The sequence below is a fragment of the Pogona vitticeps genome, chromosome 2, assembly GCF_051106095.1.
Source record: "Pogona vitticeps strain Pit_001003342236 chromosome 2, PviZW2.1, whole genome shotgun sequence".
NCBI classification, from domain to species: domain Eukaryota; kingdom Metazoa; phylum Chordata; class Lepidosauria; order Squamata; family Agamidae; genus Pogona; species Pogona vitticeps.
The window spans coordinates 114,804,813-114,823,447 of NC_135784.1; the positions used below are offsets into that span (position 1 = coordinate 114,804,813).

At 42.9% G+C, this 18,635-nt stretch overlaps 1 protein-coding gene across 1 annotated transcript in view; it reads right to left on the reverse strand.

The window, feature by feature from the left end:
• KCNIP1 (potassium voltage-gated channel interacting protein 1) overlaps nt 1-3,439 on the reverse strand; it is a 716,798-nt gene extending 713,359 nt beyond the window's left edge. The window contains exon 1 of the mRNA XM_078385814.1: nt 2,545-3,439. Coding sequence (XP_078241940.1) covers nt 2,545-2,632 — 88 coding nt within the window. The 5' untranslated portion in view covers nt 2,633-3,439. The remainder of the gene's footprint in view (nt 1-2,544) is intronic.
• Nucleotides 3,440-18,635: the final 15,196 nt, after the last annotated feature.

The window sequence follows — 18,635 nt, forward strand, 5'->3', positions numbered from 1 at the left end:
CATTAGAGAAACCAAACATCCACTAAATTATTGTAAGCCGCCCAGAGACCTCTGGGTAGTGTGAGCGGCATATAAATTGAATAAATAATAAATAAACAGAAGAATGGCCCAGCACAGGAAAGGCAATGGCTCTGGACCTCAATCAGCAGTGTTCCTTCATTTGAAGGACAAAGGATACTCATTTGATGACCAAGATGAACTCATTTTGGACTGAGAAGATAGGTAGTTTGAGAGAGGAGTCAGGAAGGCCATACATGTGCATATGGAAAATCCCTCATTCAGCAGGAGTGGAGAACTTGGATACAATCTGTCTCCAATTTATTATGCTGCCTTTTCATCTGTCCCCAGAAAGATGAGGACCACACACCAAAAAGACCATGTTAACAACTGTTAAGGACCCATGACAATGGGTGGAGAAGGAATGCAGAAGTGGGATTTTCAATCACCCCCAGTCGTTTGTCCATCTAACAAGCCTATTCAGACCAGCGGGAAGTGAAACCAACATGGAGGACATATCAGGGGCCTCCTACCAACAGTTCTCAGACTGAAGAGATGAGAACTTGGATGAGCGGCAAAATGTTTCAACCTAATAATGCAGTCCAGTGGCCATGACTCAATTTCCAGATAATCTCGCCTGGATGACAGAGGATCTTCACAGTCAGTTTCCATAGTTTTGATCTCATGTGACTATCAAAGGTAATAGGGAAATGGTTGATCCCACAAGGGCCTATGAACCAGAAAAGTACAAATTCACCATTTGAAGCCATTAGTACAGTAAGGACTTTTGAGTATTCTTGGTGTACAGGTGGTATCCAGAAAGAGAGTAGTTTCACTGAAGGACATAGAGGACACCAGGAATGTGGCTCACAAGTGTCAGTTCCTTTGGAGAGCAAAGCTTCAGGAACAAACAATTTCACTTCCTCCTGTACAAATAGGAATTAGCACACCAGGATGCCAGAGGTCTGAATCCACAGGGGAGGAACAGTTCCACTTCTGTCTTAACTGTGACATGTGATTACCCAGCATGGCATTTTTCCTACAAACTTTTTAAGACTTAGGTATGAAAAGGCACCTTGGCAGTAATAAAGAATTTGTGCTGTCATTGTCACCAGACAGTTGTAACAAGTTTTCTCATTTTTCTCCATAGGGCTCATACATTCATAGGAGGGATGTTAAGGGAATAGCGGAAGAAAAATAAGTTTGAGAGTGTGTGTAAAGTTAAGGCAACCTCAGGAAAAAAAAATGCATTGCGCAGAATATTTTGAACATTACCAAAGTGAACCAGCCATTATTGGTTTTTTTAAAAAAGCTACTCATTTCACATATGAGGAAATCAAATGAGTGAAATCCCCAATCTCTACTTAAAAAAGAGGACACAGTAGTATTTTATTTCTTGATACTTGGTATCATATGACAATATACATCTCCAGATACACATTTAGCTCATTTCTGTGATATAAAATCCCAAGCAAGTGCATGTTTTTCCCAATAACAAGTAAACTCAAATTACATAGTGGTGGTTTCAAACATCACGAGAAATGTTCTTTCATTTCCTGACGATATTCATAATACGTTTTTAAAAGCTCCAGAGTTTTTATAGAAAGATGTTCATCCGGCAACTATAATGAGGTTCCACAGCTGCATATCAACTGGTAAAAAATAGTAATAATCCCAAACTAGTCTCAAATCCAATAAAGAAAAACTTCTGAGAAGTCTGAACTAGATACTAATGACCAGTTCATGTCTGAAAGCACAAGACATTTAATGAAATCTAGAGTATGAAACACAACCGTCCAATTACTGAAGTTGAGGGAAAGAAATGAAACACGTCTGAAAAAAAGGATTTTACTTTACTTTGAGGTTTTTTTCCCCTCTGAAAAATAATTCATTCAACACACTCAAGAACCATGCCATTGCTGGACTCCAGTGGGAAGGTGAACATAAAGTGATGGAGGACAGCAGACAAGAAGGTGCTGACCCTTCCCATCTAAAAATAAACAGATTCAGGGAGCTGATTCACGCTTCACTCTAGATGCTACAAACACGCAAGATGAATAATAGCTTTCTGAAGCAGTGCCTGCAATAACTATTGCCCTAGATTGGGAGCCAAAGATTTTTGTATTACTATACAACCTTTTTTTAAAAAGAGACACAATGTAGATATACTCTTTTGACAAAATATTAATTGGGCATTAGAGTGAGACTGATCTCCAAAATCAGTATGTTAGAAGGACGTGAACAAGCAATACCTTCCTCTGAAGGCGCACACCCCAAAAACTGCTCAGAAAGCCACACTACCAAGAACCATGAATGAAATCGTGGAACCTTTCCGAGCCTCCCAAACTAACTCACCAAAGTTACAAACAGTTACATAAGGTTAACCAGCACCACTTCCATCCTTCACTACACATGACTTCACTCCAAGCAACAATGTGGTTCCCCCAAAGGGACCAGGATAATTTCAACCGTAATAAACCTCCTGATTGGCAAACAGCAACTCCCTCTTCACCACAGCAAATTGAAAGGGAACATTACTTGCCTTACCTTTGTTGAGAGTGCCTGTGATGAGTTTGAAGACGGTCTGGGCAAATTTAACAATCCCATGCTTACATCTTTTCGAACAGCCACTCATGGTTCACAGGAGGAAGGCAGCTCTTCAATCTCTCTCTTGAGCCCTGATAGAAAAAAGTCTCTTCCAACTTAGATGGCACAGCACTCCGCTCTGAGGCTCCAGCAGCAAGACCTCTGTGCTGAGACAGATTTCTCTCCCAGCTTTCAGGAACGGTTGCAGGGGGAAGCTTCCTTGTACAGCTTGTGTTAAAGACACAGCTCACCCCAGCAGCAGGAATGCTTGGCTCCTGAGGGTAACAGCCTTACATGTATGCTATAGGTTGCCTTGTCGATTTATCAGTCCGGATGGCATTTACTAGTAAGTCAAACACACCCGGAGCTTCTGTGGAAAGCAGCAGGAAGGAGGAGTTTGCCATGCCAAGCTTTGCAGACTGTCTTACAGGGCAATGGTAATGCAGCAATTAATACCAAAGTCGGAAGGGGGGCGACTACTGCACAGAAATGATGCTGTTCAAAGTGCATCTCTCTGTTCAACATCACATCTCTGTCCAGGCATTCCCATGTTGGCTGTTTGGCTTCTTTCACAGGAGGCAAGGGAAGTGACTGGAAAACACATGTAGGAGAATCTGTGTGCTCTGTGAGTGGCACACAGTGAGGCTGATGCTTGTTTTCCCTTACTGGCATTTCGATACACACCATCAAAGCTCAGCTTCCCAAGTCCACTGCAGGCTGGGCTGTTGCTAGCTGGAGTAAAACAACTGCTTGAGGATTATCAAGTCTGAAACTGCTTCCCAGAAAAGGATCACCTTTTGTTTTGTTCCACACCAAAGATTCCCAGCTGCTGCTCATTCTTTCCCCTCTTTCTAATTGCCCCTGCTTTTTTTTAACTATAGTGAAATCAGGCAGCTGAAGCCTTTTCCATCATTGCAGGAAAATCATCACCTGCTGATCACTTTCTGCATGTCCGCTCCTTGTTAAAAATGCAGTGGCAGTTTTAAAAAAAGGGTGGGTGTCTAGATATAGCTATGCTTCAGCACAGCATGATGTTTGCACATAACTAAATGCCAAACAGGTTTGCCACTCATTATGATGAGCTTTAAAAATGTTTCCCCTTTCACCTACTGTCTGTGGTTTTGTTGTTAGAGATATTGGAAATATGGAGGAAAATTAATTCAGACTTCTTGGGGTAACTCTAGGAGTTTAACCCTGTGTGAATACAAGGCTGTATCCTGGTTGCCATCAGAGGCTTTGTGCTTTCAACAGGAAGATTTTTCATGGGTGAACAGCTCATATACCTGCTGAAGTTACTAAGACCTTTTTAATTCCCGCCTGGCATCTAGTTCTTTTTCAAAAAGAAGCACATCAACTCCAAACATCAGCATTTGGGTACTGATCTGTCTTTTTTTTTTTTTTACTTCTTCCTTTGGACTCTGCATCAATGGCTATTGAGAACACAGCCAAGTAGCTAAACCTGCTTTCTAAAGAACTCTTACAGTGTCTATTCCTGTGCTTCTTGTCTAATCCAAGCTACACAATATGCTTAAATAGTTTTAAAAAAAAACTGTTTGACCTAGCATGGACTTGTATGTACAGTATCTTGCATTCCAGTGTGCTTTCTTTTATGATTGGTTTTTAGAGGCCAAAACAAACATGGTCTTCCTTTGTAAGTCAGAATGCTTAGCTACACAGCTCTAAGGAAAACCAATAAAGAGGGGAAAACATGGTAACAGCCGAAAATGTGGAGTTCTCCCATCCCTTAGCACAGTGGTTCTTAACCTTGGCTTACTCAGGTGTTTTTGGACTGCAACTCCCAGAAGCCTTCACCACCAGCTGTGCTGGCTGGGGTTTCTGGGAGTTGCAGTTCAAAAACACCTGAGTAACTGAAGGTTAAGAACCACTGCCTTAGCATTTGTTTGATCCTACAGTTAACAAGCTGCTTAACAAGCAGAGACATCGCCTTGCCAACAAAGGTCCGCATAGTCAAAGCTATGGTTTTTCCTGTAGTGATGTATGGAAGTGAGAGCTGGACCATAAAGAAAGCTGACCGCCAAAGAATTGATGCTTTTGAACTGTGGTGCTGGAGGAGACTCTTGAGAGTCCCCCTGGACTGCAAGCAGAACAAACCTCTCCATTTTGAAGGAAATCAACCCTGAGTGCTCACTGGAAGGACAGATCTTGAAGCTGGGGCTCCAGTACTTTGGCCATCTCATGAGAAGAGAAGACTCTCTGGAAAAGCCCCTGATGTTGGGAAAGTGTGAGGGCAAAGGAGGAGGGGACGACAGAGGATGAGATGGTTGGACAGTGTCATCGAAGCCACCAACATGAATTTGGCCCAGCTCCGGGAGGCAGTAGAAGACAGGTTGGCCTGGCGTGCTCTGGTCCATGGGGTCACGAAGAGTCGGCATGACTAAACAACAACAACAGCAACAACACAGTTGTCTCTGATTTGTCATTAGTGCTCTGAACAAGCTTCAGCTGCTTTGACAAGTACATGCTGAAGAGAACTCTGTACAATATTTTGAATTCTATTATGCTGCCTTGAAGAATTCTAACTCATTATTTCACTGGCTAGATGTGTGCAAAGGGGATTGTTTGCATTGAGTAAAGTATAATTGTGTGCCCATATTACACTGAAGGGTGTTTCTATTCCTTTAAATGCTGAATGGCATGAAGCAATTTGTTAGATACATCCAAGGGGGCCAGTGACATACACAGGTAGCAAGCTGAATTCCCCTCAGTATGCTCATGGAGCTCAAGCCAAAATTGCACTGAACACACAAATTGCACAAGTATTAAGAGGCTCAGGATAAAAGATGAAAACAAAGAAAGAAATGATAAAGGGGCAACCACTCCCCCAACCCAACCCCATAATAATTCAAAGTCACAGAAATACTACCCCCCCAAAAAAAAATAATTGGCTGACTGATCAAGGATTCAGAACAGGGTTAACGTAAATATGGAGATGTCGATGTAGTTGCTTCCTTCTTTCCTGCCATCTCTGTTAATCTTCATGTGCAGAGGGCCTTCCCTGTGATCTGGCAGCCTTCAAAATCAATGGGAGAGAATCCATGTCTCCCCTTGTGAAGTCTACATGGAGAGAAATGAAATGTGCAAGGAATGGAGGCCCTTTACTCTTCTCTGTTTTCTTCCCAAAGCTCTACTCCGAATGCTTGAGGGTGGCTAGAATAGGGAAAGAGAAGGAAAACAGAATGGTGTGAATGGAACAGGAGGACAGAAACACCTGGAAATACAAAGGTTAGAGAAAACTATTTCATTCTGGATGGTTCTCTTCTCTTTCCAACAGAGAAGCTGTTATTATATGCTGTCAAGGGATGGATGAAATGACAGCCTGAACTGATGTGAATGGATCTTCAACAACAACAACAACAACAACAACAACAAGCAGCTCAGCAGCGCAGGCAAAACCTACAGATCAAGTGAGGTGGGGAGGAACCAAGACAGATTCACATTTGTTTTTATCCCATGCAGTCAACAGAGAAAAAAAATTGAATCAGACCAACTGATTGGTCAGACCAATATAGGCATTCCCTATATTGACCTTATATGTCAATACAGTCACAGCCTCAGACATCTGCCCTAAGCAGTTAAATTTGAGCATTATGTAGTCTCCTTTTTTATTTTGCAGTTTTATTGCTGGGGATCTATGGCTGTGTGTGTGCGTGTGTGTGTGTTCATGTCTCTGGTGCTGAAAAAACTTGCCAAGTCTGAGACATTGCCTTATGGTCCTTGGGGGAGGAGAGACCTCATTCTGACACTGTGGGGTTAGGCATTCCCTTCTCAGGCTATAGAGCATCCTTGATGCTCTGCACATTAATTGAGGGGGGTTATTGTTGTTTTTCTTTATGCAGCAACATGCCTGTAGCCAACCCATGCAGAACATGAACACAAAGCAGAGAGAGAGAGATTGAGAGAGAGACTGCATGTGGTGTAAGAACACACCTATTTATTATTATTATTATTAGTATTATTATTATTATTATTATTATTATTATTATTATTATTATTATTATTATTGTTGTTGTTGTTGTTGTTGTTGTTGTTGTTGTTGTTGTTGTTGTTGTTGTTGTTGTTGTTGTTGTTAACCCTCCTTTTGTATAAATATATATTTAGAATACAGTTACTGCAGCCACTTATAGGGCTCCTCACAGTAGGTCCCAAGCTGTTGCTTTAGATTACCCCCTACAGGAAAGCAAACGATTTTTCCTTTATTACCTCTATGAATGGGCTGCTCTCTGTATTTATTTAAAAGCCTGTATAAAGTTTGAGGGCATGAAGTCACCATCCCAGACTCTGGAGCACTGAAGAAGGGTTTGTTTTTTTTAAAAAATTGCCTTCTTAAGGTTTGAATGGAGACGAGAAACAAACTGTGCTTATTTATTTAATTTTGTCCTTAATGTGCTGTTTCACAAAAGAAGACATTATTGCTTCTTACCCAAATGTAAGCCAGAGGCCTCACCTCCAAATAAAGGTTCATCAAATGACAGCTTTCTGACTTGTTCCCTGCCAGTCTATTGAGTTTGCAGAAGCAAACGGAAGTGATGGAGCTGCAAATACCTCTGTGTGTGTGTTCGTGTAATGCAGACTAGAGATGAGCATGAATCCTGGAAGGAACTGGGCCAGCTGCCTCTGCACATGTGCCCACCAGCCAGCTGATAGGAAGGGGCATGTGCAGAGGCAGCTGGCCTGGCTCCTGGCAGGGAAGCCACTGATAGTGCCACAGAGAATGGCGGCAGAAGTGGAAGCAAAGGCAGGAGTAAGTAGGAAGGCAATGGGGCAAATAGGAAGGGAGTGGACAGGTGGCGGAGGGCAGGAGGTGGTAGGGCCACCTGGCATGAACTGGAAAAACAAACCACTAACGGGTTCATTTTTCTGGGGCTTTGTGGAGGTTTGTGGTTAGCCACGAACCACAAATCATCAGGAACCACCAATTTCCCAGTTCATGCCCATCTCTGTTGTAGACCATTGACCACAAACTGCCCTCTCTTGCACTGTCATCTCTAAGGCATTCAGGACTCATTGTATTTGCTGTTGTCATGTAAAGAAGACAGGAAATCAGAGGTCACAGTTGCTTCTTTCTCTCCTTCTCCCTCATAGATGTCCATCAGGAAAGAACAAGCCACCTAGCCATCCTATCCCTATTTTGTTTTTTGAAGTGCATACCATTTATAGGATTTGTGCAGCAGGAATTGTAAATTATGCCCAATACAGACAAAATTTCAAAAGTTACAGAAGCTTCCCAGCAGTTGTATAGATTTGCGATGGAAAAGTTATTGATCTCTAGATGTGGTTGGGCATCAAGTGCCAAGGGGTTCCACAGGGCTTGATTATCTCCCCAATGCTGTTTAATATCTATATGAGGCCGTTGGGTGGGTCATCAGGGGGTGGGGGGCATCATGCAATCAGTGTGCTGATGACACTCAGCTCTATATCTCCTTTTCTCCAACCACAATTCTGTCCCTTCAGCCTTGTCTGGATGCCGTACTGGGATGTATGCAGGAAAATGGGCTGAGGTTGAACCCGGACAAAACGGTGGTCCTGAGGGTGGGTGGCCCCACCATCAGCAGTTTGAGAAACTCCCTCTCATTTGTGGGGGGTGACTCTCACCGTGAAGAGTGAGGTTCACAGCATGGGGATCCATCTGGACCCAGTGCTCACCATGGAAACCCAGGTGGCATCAGTGGTCCACTCCACCTACTTCCATCTTTGGCGGATTGCCCAGCTGCGTCCCTATCTTGATGTTGGGGTGCTCACCACTTTGATACATGTGCTTGTAATCTCGAGATTAGACCACTGTAATGCGCTCTACGTGGGGCTAACTTTGAGATTGATACGGAAGCTTCAAATGGTGCAGAATGCGGCGTCCAGACTTCTTAGTGAGGTGAGAAAACATCATCATATTTCTCCCACCCTGGCCACATTGCATTGGCTGCCTGTTCGTTTCTGCATTGATTTCAAAGTCTTAATGATTACATATAAAGCCCTAAACAGTTCAGGACCTCGATATCTGGCGGAATGCCTCCTCCCACCTAGATCTGCCCGTATCACTCGATCTAGCCGGGAGGTGCAGCTGAGAAGCCTAATGTTGAGGGAAGCCCAGAAGGGAAAAACAAGAAACTGGGCCTTCTTGGCAGTGGCTCCTCGTCTTTGGAATAACCTCCCCTTAGAGATCCTCATGGCCCCTTTGCTGGGTATTTTTAAAAGCCAACTGAAAACCTGGCTATTTAAGCAGGCTTTCCCTCCAAGCACCTCTTGATCTATCTTTTCTTTTTTCCTTCCATCTTGAATGAATGTTTATTGCTGTAAACTGTTGTTAAATTTTAACTGATTTATTCTACTTGTTGTAAGCTGCCCAGAGTAGTCAATGACTAGATTGGCAGGCTATAAGTGTAATAAATAAACAAACAAATACAATTTATTCCTGTCTGCCCAGGACTTAAGAGGCCCTCTGTCCAAGGTCAACACCTTCTGGAGAGTAAGCTTCATGTTCCCTATCCCAGCATAAACATTGTAATTGGAAGTGACTGGTTTTCTAGAAATCTCTGGAGTTCTGCCACTAATAGCAGCTTGACATCCAGCAATTAACAAGGCGGCATTTTTATCTCCTGCCCTACAAAGCTTCACCTGATAATTTCTAACTTGTGAGCAGCCAAATCTCAGCTGCAGAACCCTTTGAAAAGTTAGCAATTTTCACTGCAAATAATCTTTTGCTACAGAAGGAAGGCGGAGGTGAGGATAGATAGTTTTGAGATTAGAAGATGAAGTGGAAGAGCTTTAATCAATATTTCTGAAATGGGAATTGCAGGAACAATTTTTAGCTTCTGTTGTGTTTTTATCTGCTACCAAAAAGAATTCCCATAAAGACACTTCAGCAGGAGCAGTGGGGTCATGCAAAAATGACTAAAATCCTCTTCCCTGGGAATTATCCTCACTGACCTCAGTGGTACTTACTTCTAAACAGACATTTCTACAATTATGTTGTAATTATTGATTACATTGTAATAGTGTTTTGATTTTGTTTTACAGCTCAGTTATGCCAGCTTATTTTACTTTACGCTTTTCAACTGGCAAGAGAGAAAGGAAATGGACCACAGTCAGCCCTAGAGAAAGGATGATGGATTCCATTTTGTCAAAAAGATTCTAAAGCATTATCCAGCATGGATTTGTCAGTGGCATTCCTCTGAATGTTATGTGTGTTATGTGCCATTAGATTGGAACCATTCTAATAGCAATTCTAATAGAGTTAAGCAAGATATTTAAGTAGTGGTTTTACCAGTCCCACCCACCCACCCATGAGTTTCCATGGCTGAATGGGAATTTAGACTCACACCTCTGGAGTCCTAGTCCATCACTCTATCCACTACTCTGAACACTGCAGCTGAATCATCCGGAATAGTGTGATATTAATTTCATTTTCAACTGAGCAAGGGGTTGGACTCGATGGCCTTATAGGGCCCTTCCAACTTAATTATTCTATGAAATTATAATGGTCACCTAGAAGTGAGCCTAACAAAAGACTGTTTTCATTTCTTATGTTAGGCGAAGAAATTGTTTTGCAGACCATACTTTGCCCACCTCTGGCTTTTTATACACTGTTTTTTAGACAATAGTTTCTGACCTAGGCAGCCAGTTCAGACATGTAGCTTGGATATTCCAAAGAACCACTCAGCACAGAAAGGTGGGTAATTGGAGACAGGCGAATAAAATATGGCCACAGAAAGAGAACTAGCACGGCATATGGTAACTAGAATCCAGCATCTGGAGACCTGCCTAACACCCTTTCTGGTTATTGTTTGGAATAACACTGGTAGGCAGGATTTGGGTGCAAGAGCACTGAGGTGGCCTTTGTGCCATATGTTATAAAAACCCAGTGTTACCTTCAGCCTTGAAGGATCTCCAATCCCGGGAGGCCAATTCCCTCAAACTGGATCTAATCCTACACATCTAACCACTACTAACCAGCAAAGCACTGATAAAAATGCTTCGTAACAGAAAATTAACAACACACACAAAGGGTAGCCTCAGTCTTGCCCCACACAGTGATTCAGTGATTCGAACCCTGTGAAGTCCCATTTAACTGAAGTAATGGGAAAGTGTGGGAGATACACTGCTTTGGAATCCCAGCATCAGCTGAGCTACCAAGTGCCAGTGACCCTTTAAGATACTTCTTTGGAGGACCTGAGTGAAGCCTGCTGATGCAGCTCTGCCTGGGGAAACATACACCTGGCCAGCATAGCTACTGCACACTACCTGGCATCATACAGGAAAGTCAAGTGGCACAAAATGGCCTATAGGAGGCAGCATGGCAGTGCAAGGTGACACCACCAGTTCATGCCCAATTGTTGAGGATCTGAGCTTGTTGATCTCTGGTTTTTACATGACTTTCAAGATGATTCTCACATTTTGATTTACTGGCTGCTGCAGAAAGAGTTGAAAATAGGATGGAAATATATGTAATAAACAAAAGGTTTCAGTGTGGTATTTCTCACCCTTTGCTCTGCTGTCTAGGTTTGACTGGAGTTGCTGTTCAACAATATCTGGAGAGCCACGCTTTACCTCTCCCTGTTTTTGGAGGTGGAAACCTCAGAAAGACTTGAGTGGCATGCACAATGCTTAACTCCTAAGACTAGGAGTTACAAGAAAGCCCCACTGAGTATATTACATCTGACTTCAGAGTAAAAAAATATGGGATTAGACTGCACTGTGCACAAAGATGGAATGTAAGAAGCCAACACCCCTGCAGACTGCCTTACCTCAGAGCCTTTTCTGCAGCCTGGTGAGTCCCAGAGCATGACACAGTCAGTCACCATTTTGCTGCCTACTTCTTCCTCCCAGCAGCCAGTGGTTTGAAGGTTCTGTCAAGCATGTCAGCTAGTCAGCCGAACAAAGTGCAATGGGCAGGAGGGACCTTATCTCATGGCCCAGAATGCAGGTGTTTTCATTCCAGTTTGCCAGGGAAGAATTTAAGTAGCTCCACTGGGTCCTTTCCAGGAGTCTTGGACTTCGCCCACCCACCTTTCCCTTGAATCAATATGGGTGTGATTATTTGTAATATTGATGAGTGGGCATTTTGTTTGGGTATTATCATTGTAAAGTGGATAGGCAGGGTTACCTTATGCATAGATTTGTTCCTTAGGTTGCACCTGTACTATCCCACAGTGATAAATCAGTAAACCGATGGCCAGGTCTGGTTGCATGGATGCCTTGCTGAGTTTTTTTTCCTGGGCTTTCTTTTTGTCTCCTGACCACATGGCCTGGGGGTGGGGCCTAGGGGTGGGACTTCCTGATTTAAAAGAGCCTGTCCCAGGACCCTGGACCCTTTTCCCTAGGAAGCTGGGCTGAGGGCGAAGGCCAGGTCTGGTTGCATGGATGCCTTGCTGAGTTTTTTTTCCTGGGCTTTCTTTTTGTCTCCTGACCACATGGCCTGGGGGTGGGGCCTAGGGGTGGGACTTCCTGATTTAAAAGAGCCTGTCCCAGGACCCTGGACCCTTTTCCCTAGGAAGCTGGGCTGAGGGCGAAGGCCAGGTCTGTTTGCAAGGATGCCTTGCTGAGTTTTTTTTTCCTGGGCTTTCTTTTTGTCTCCTGACCACATGGCCTGGGGGTGGGGCCTAGGGGTGGGACTTCCTGATTTAAAAGAGCGTGTCCCAGGACCGCGCCGCTATCTCAAATTTTATATCTGGCCTTAATATGGTAAATAGGAAAGCCAATGAGATTTGCATAAGCCGGGTAGTCAGGAAAGTTTTAAGGATCAGATCATACTTTTGCACTATTAAAGAGCAGGCCGGGTAGGTGGGGCTCGTCAGCCGTGGAAGGCAGCCCATCTAGGAGAAGGAAAACTCCAATTTCAAACCTCCACTGCCTTGTGGCTATATCCACTCATGGAAAAGGCTTCTGGAGTTAACCTCGAGGCAAAATCCGGAGCTGGAGTCCCGAAGGCAGCATGTGTCGTTCTGCCAACTCCTGCGACATTGCTGGAACCAGTTGTATTGGCTCTTGCCTTTCCATTGGACCATTTCAGCAATGGGGAGAGGGGGGATCTGCTGCTTGGGTAACAGCCTATCCTCCATATTACCTTACCCGGGCTTCATGCTCTGGAGAGGACACTCCGCAATTCAGAGCATGTTACCATAGTCTCTCGAGACTGAAGGATGCCTATGATGAAACCTGTTAAACTGTTGATTGCGGTTGTTGATTTTTCTTGGCAGGCAGTGGGCTGTGCAATGAGTTATCTTGACTCCGTCTACAAATGAATCTGATAACGATAATACTTAAAATAATAATATTGTGCTGTCAGGTCTATTTCTGCTTACGGCAATCCTTTCCAGGATATTCCAAGTAGAATTTTCCAATGGTAACCCACTTTATCCAGAAGTGGGTTACCATTCTCTTCTTCTGGGGGCACCCTGGGGCTGGATTGCTTGCTGAAGGTCACCCAGGCTGGCTGTTCTCCCACAAGCACAGTGGAGTGTCAAACTCTCAACTTCTGGCTCCACAGCCAGATACAGTGGCGTCTCTACTTAAGAACTTAATCCGTTTTGGAATGGTGTTCTTAAGTTGAAACGTTCTTAAGTTGAAGCAAAATTTCCCATAGGAATGGACTGAAAACCAATTAATCCGTTCTGGCTGTTTGTTTGTTTTTTGTTATGTAGAGGTGTGTTCGTACATTGAAGCATTAGTTCCCATAGGAACTAACGCAAAGCTGGTTAATACGTACTCTACCACTAGGGGGAGAATTTTTTTTTAACCTAAGATGACCAAAGGTTAAAAAAAGAGCAGGAAAGGTTTTTTTTCCTGTTCTTATCTTGGATTTCTGTTCTCAAGTAGAAGCAAAATTTAGCAAATGAAGCTGTTCTTAAGTTGGATTGTTCTTAAGTAGGGACGTTCTTAAGTAGAGACCCCACTGTACCTAAACCACTGAGGTATCCATCCAGCTAACTATTAAAACATACTGTATCATTTTATATTGTTTTCCTAATAACCATACAGCAATTGTAATTCTTCTAAGGTTTTAGAATCTGTTTTATAGCACCTGAACACTCTTTGCAATTCATCATCTAGCACAGTTCAGGATGCTTGGCTGAAGCGACTCCCACCAACTTCAGGCCTGTGATTTGTTCCAAGGAACTACTCTGACTATTGACCTGTTTGTGTATTAAACCAGCTAACAGTGAAAATGTCCTGTTTGCAATTGACTCTGTGTAATATTCCACGTTCTCAGATTGCTGCCTTGTCTTGGCAAAGGGGCTTGAGTAACTCAGAGAAGCTATGGGCTATGCCGTGCAGGGACACCCAAGATGGACAGGACATAGTGGAAAGTTCTGACTAAACACGATCAACATAGTCAACAAAAGAGTGGGAAAAGCTGTACTGGGATACAATCACAAAAAATGATAGAATGATTTCAATACGAATCCAAAGCAGACCTTTCAACATCACAGTAATGCAAGTTTATGCACCAACCACTGATGCTGAAGAGGCAGAAATTGACCAGTTCTATGAAGACTTACGCCACCTTCTAGAACTGACACCAAAGAAAGATGTTCTTGTCATTATAGGGGACTGGAATGCTAAAGTAGGGAGCCAAGAAAGAAAAGGAACAACAGGGAAGTTTGCCTTGGAGTTCAAAATGAAACAGGGCAAAGGCTAATAGAGTTTTATCAAGAGAACAAGCTGGTCATCACAAACACTCTTTTCCGACAACACAAGAGGCGACTCTACACATGGACATCATCAGATGGGCAATACCGAAAACAGATTGATTATATTCTCTGCAGCCAAAGATGGAGAAGCTCTATACAATAAGTAGAAACAAGACCTGGAGCTGATTGTGGCTCTGATCATCAGCTTCTCATAGCAAAATTCCAGCTTAAACTGAATAAATTAGGAAAAACCACGGGGCTAGTCAGGTATAATCTACACCAAATACCTTATGAATACACAGTGGAAGTGAAGAACTGATTTAAAGAACTAGATTTGGTGGACAGAGTGCCTGAAGAACTATGGATGGAGGCCCGTAACATTGTACAGCAGGCAGAAACAAAAACCATCTGAAAGAAAAGGAAATGCAAGAAAGCAGAGTGGCTGTCCAACAAGGCCTTACAAATAGCAGAGAAGAGAAGGGAAACAAAATGCAAGGGAGATAGGGAAAGTTACAGAAAATTGAATGCTAACTTCCAAAGAATAGCAAGGAGAGACAAGAGACCCTTCTTAAATGAACAGGGCAAAGATATAGATAGAGGAAAATAATAGAAAGGTGAAAACCAGAGATCTGTCCAAGATATTTGGAAATATTAGAGGAACATTTTCTGCAAAGGTGGACATGATAAAGGATGAAAATGGGAGGGACCTAACAGAAGAAGAAGACATCAAGAAGAGGTGGCAAGAATACACAGAGGAATTATACCAGAAAAATCTGGATGTCCTGGACAACCCACATAGTGTGGTTGCTGACCTTGAGCCAGGCATCCTGGAAAGCGAAGTTAAATGGGCCTTAGAAAGCATGGCTAACAACAAGGTCAGTGGAGGTGATGACATTCCAGTTGAACTATTTAAAATCTTAAAAGATGACGCTGTTAAGGTGCTACATTCAATATGCCAGAAAGTTTGGAAAACTCAGCAGTGGCCAGAGGACTGGAAAAGATCAGTCTACATCCCAATCCTAAAGAAGGGCAGTGCCAAAGAATGCTCCAACTACCGCACAATTGCACTCATTTCCCACACTAGCAAGGTTATGCTCAAAATCCTCCAAGGTAGGCTTCAGCAGTATGTGGACCGAGAACTCCCAGAAGTACAAGCTGGATTTCGAAGGGGCAGAGGAACTAGAGACCAAATTGCTACCATGCTCTGGATTACAGAGAAAGCCAGAGAGTTCCAGAAAAACATCTACTTCTGCTTCATTGACTATGCAAAAGCTTTTGACTGTGTGGACCACAGCAAACAATGGCAAGTCCTTAAAGAAATGGGAGTGCCTGACCACCTTATCTATCTACTGAGAAACCTATACGTGGGACAGGAAGCAACAGTTAGAACTGGATATGGAACAACTGATTGGTTCAAAATTGGGAAAGGAGTATGACAAGGCTGTATATTGTCTCCCTGCTTATTTAACTTATATGCAGAATACAATCATGCAAAAGGCTGGACTGGAGGAATCCCAAGCCGGAATTAAGATTTATTTATTTATTTATTTGATTTATACCCCACCTATCTGGTCCGAAAGGACCACTCTAGGCGGCTATTGCCGGAAGATTGCCCGAAGAAATATCAACAACCTCCGATATGCAGATGATACCACTCTGATGGCAGAAAGTCAGGAGGACTTAAGGAACCTTGTAATGAGGGTGAAAGAGGAGAGTGCAAAAAACGGTCTGAAGCTCAACATAAAAAAAACCTAAGATCATGGCCACAGGTCCCATCACCTCCTGGGAAATAGAAGGGGAAGATATGGAGGCAGTGACAGCTTTTACTTTCTTGGTCTCCATGATCACTGCAGATGGAGACAGCAGCCATGAAATTAAAAGACACCTGCTTTTTGGGAGGAAAGCAATGACAAATCTAGACAGCATCTTAAAAAGCAGAGACATCACCTTGCCAACAAAAGTCCGCATAGTCAAAACTATGGTTCTTCCTGTAGTGATGTATGGAAGTGAGAGCTGAACCATACAGAAAGCTGACAGCTGAAGAATTGATGATTTTGAACTGGAGGAGGATCTTGAGAGTCCCCTGGACTGCAAGGAGAACCTATCCATTTTGAAGGAAGTCAACCCTGAGTGCTCACTGGAAGGACAGATCCTGAAGCTGAGGCTCCAATACTTTGGCCATTTCATGAGAAGAGAAGACTCCCTGGAAAAGCCCCTGATGTTGGGAAAGTGTGAGGGTAAGAGGAGAAGGGGACGACAGAGGATGAAATGGTTGGACAGTGTCATTTACGCTACCAACATGAATCTGGCCAAACTCCGGGAGGCAGTGGAAGACAGGAGGGCCTGGTGTGCTCTGATCCGTAGGGTTATGAAGAGTCGGACACAACTTAACGACTAAACAACAACAACAATGTTCCACCTAATGTTCCTGTGATTAAATTTTAATCAACAGAAGTGATACTGGAGCTTCACTTGACTCTTACACAAAATGTATTTTCAGAATAAGTACCTTGGAAAAAACGGCTTAACACAAGCTAATGTGGTGAGAAGATGGATTACTCAGTCCCTGAAGGTAATAATGATGTTGATATTTATATAAAGATGAGTAATCCCCAAGGACTTTATAGACTTTGCAAGTTCTTACCCTGAAGCATGACAATTAACATGATTTTATACTGTGGCATCTGTAGGATTGTTTGCTTGGGGCTAAACTTGATGCACTCCATCTTGGAAGATAAAATGATCATTAGTTTTGTCATTTTCAAGTTTTAGTGAAGATTCTGTTAGTTAAAAGTCTTCTCCCCTTTCCCCATGCTGAACCCTCTACTGTGTGTTAAGGAAATGTGGGAAAGAGGGAGTTATGTGTCCTCATTTGTCCTGCCAGTGAATGAAAATTCATAGATAGAAAAAACACCAACCAAACAACCAACCAAACAAAAACAAAAACTCTTTTCATGGAGATGGAATCAAGGTGCTAGTGCAATTTGCCAAAGGAGAATATTAACTTTGCCAATCCGGATATATGTGTTCTGCCAAATATTGATCATCTTACTGAAATCCACTATATTTCTTCAAATGTGTTGCACATGCATCAAGAAAGCTTTTGTTGCTTTCACACTTTAAAAAAAGCATTATCCAATATAAGTGGAAGCTGAAACAAAGTATACTCTTGTCTGTAAGAGAAGTGCAACTGCCAAGACCTTCATCTAGTCATGTCTCTCCTCCTCCAGAATACAAGAAGGATACTAATTCATTATGTCCTCCATTGATCATGTCTTCTTCCTTAAAATGGATGTTTACCATTTTGTGGCTCCTGGAAGCCAGAAATCTTGTTAATCTTGTGGAAAGGCTCCAAATAATGTGTAATCTCTCAAACCTTAGGGCTTGGTGTACTCATATATGTTCCTGAGTGGCCCCATTTGAACCAAGACCTTCATCTTTCTAATATATTAAAGCCTTTGCGATGAAATATCTGCTTTAATTGAATTAAGACCACAATATTGTCTTGGTCTTTCAGTCCGGGTAAAGGTAAAAGGTAAAGGTTCCCCTTGACATTTAGTCCAGTCATGTCCGACTCTAGGGTGTGGTGCTCATCCCCGTCTCCAAGCTGCAGAGCAAGCGTTTGTCCAAAGACAATCTTCTGTGGTCACATGGCCAGTGCAACTTAGACATGGAACGCCATTACCTTCCCACCATGGTGGTACCTATTTATCTACTCGCATTTGCATGCTTTCAAACTGGTTGGCAGGAAATGGGACAAGCAACGGGCACTCACTCCATCATGTGGATTCGATCTTATGACGACAGCTAGTCTTCTGACCTTGCAGCACAGAGGCTTCTGCTGTTTAACCCTTTCAGTCCAGGATCCCTTTAATTTCTGTTGGCAAATTAAATGGTGTATTGTATTCGCGAAGGCTGTATTGTTTCCCACTAAAACAGATAATGCTTAGCTGTCCAGAAAACTACAATTTGTTTGTTTGTTTTTTGTTTTGTAAATACTGCTGAATGCTGCATAGCTCCTCCATAAGAATCTGGGCAAATGACAGCAGATTGGGTTGTTGCTCTGTCTACGAATTGGATAGGTAGGCAAGGGTGACAGAGGACCTTGTAGTTCCGATAACGATCAGGGCAGTACAACCTGCCAGGTGAGTAGACTCTAGAACAAAGAGACAAGGAGGCAATATCTCTTTCTTCAAACAGAACCACTGAAGCAGTCCTTTGTACCTCTTCATGCCGTTCAATGCTAGGAAAGAACCATCATAATAAACAGTGAATCATACTATGATTACTTGGATCTTATTCCTCTTGCTGTGCTCAAGACCAAAGTTCTCAGGAATCTTTGTTTCAGTTTGACTTCAACACTCCTGTCACACACACACACACACACACACACACACACACACACAC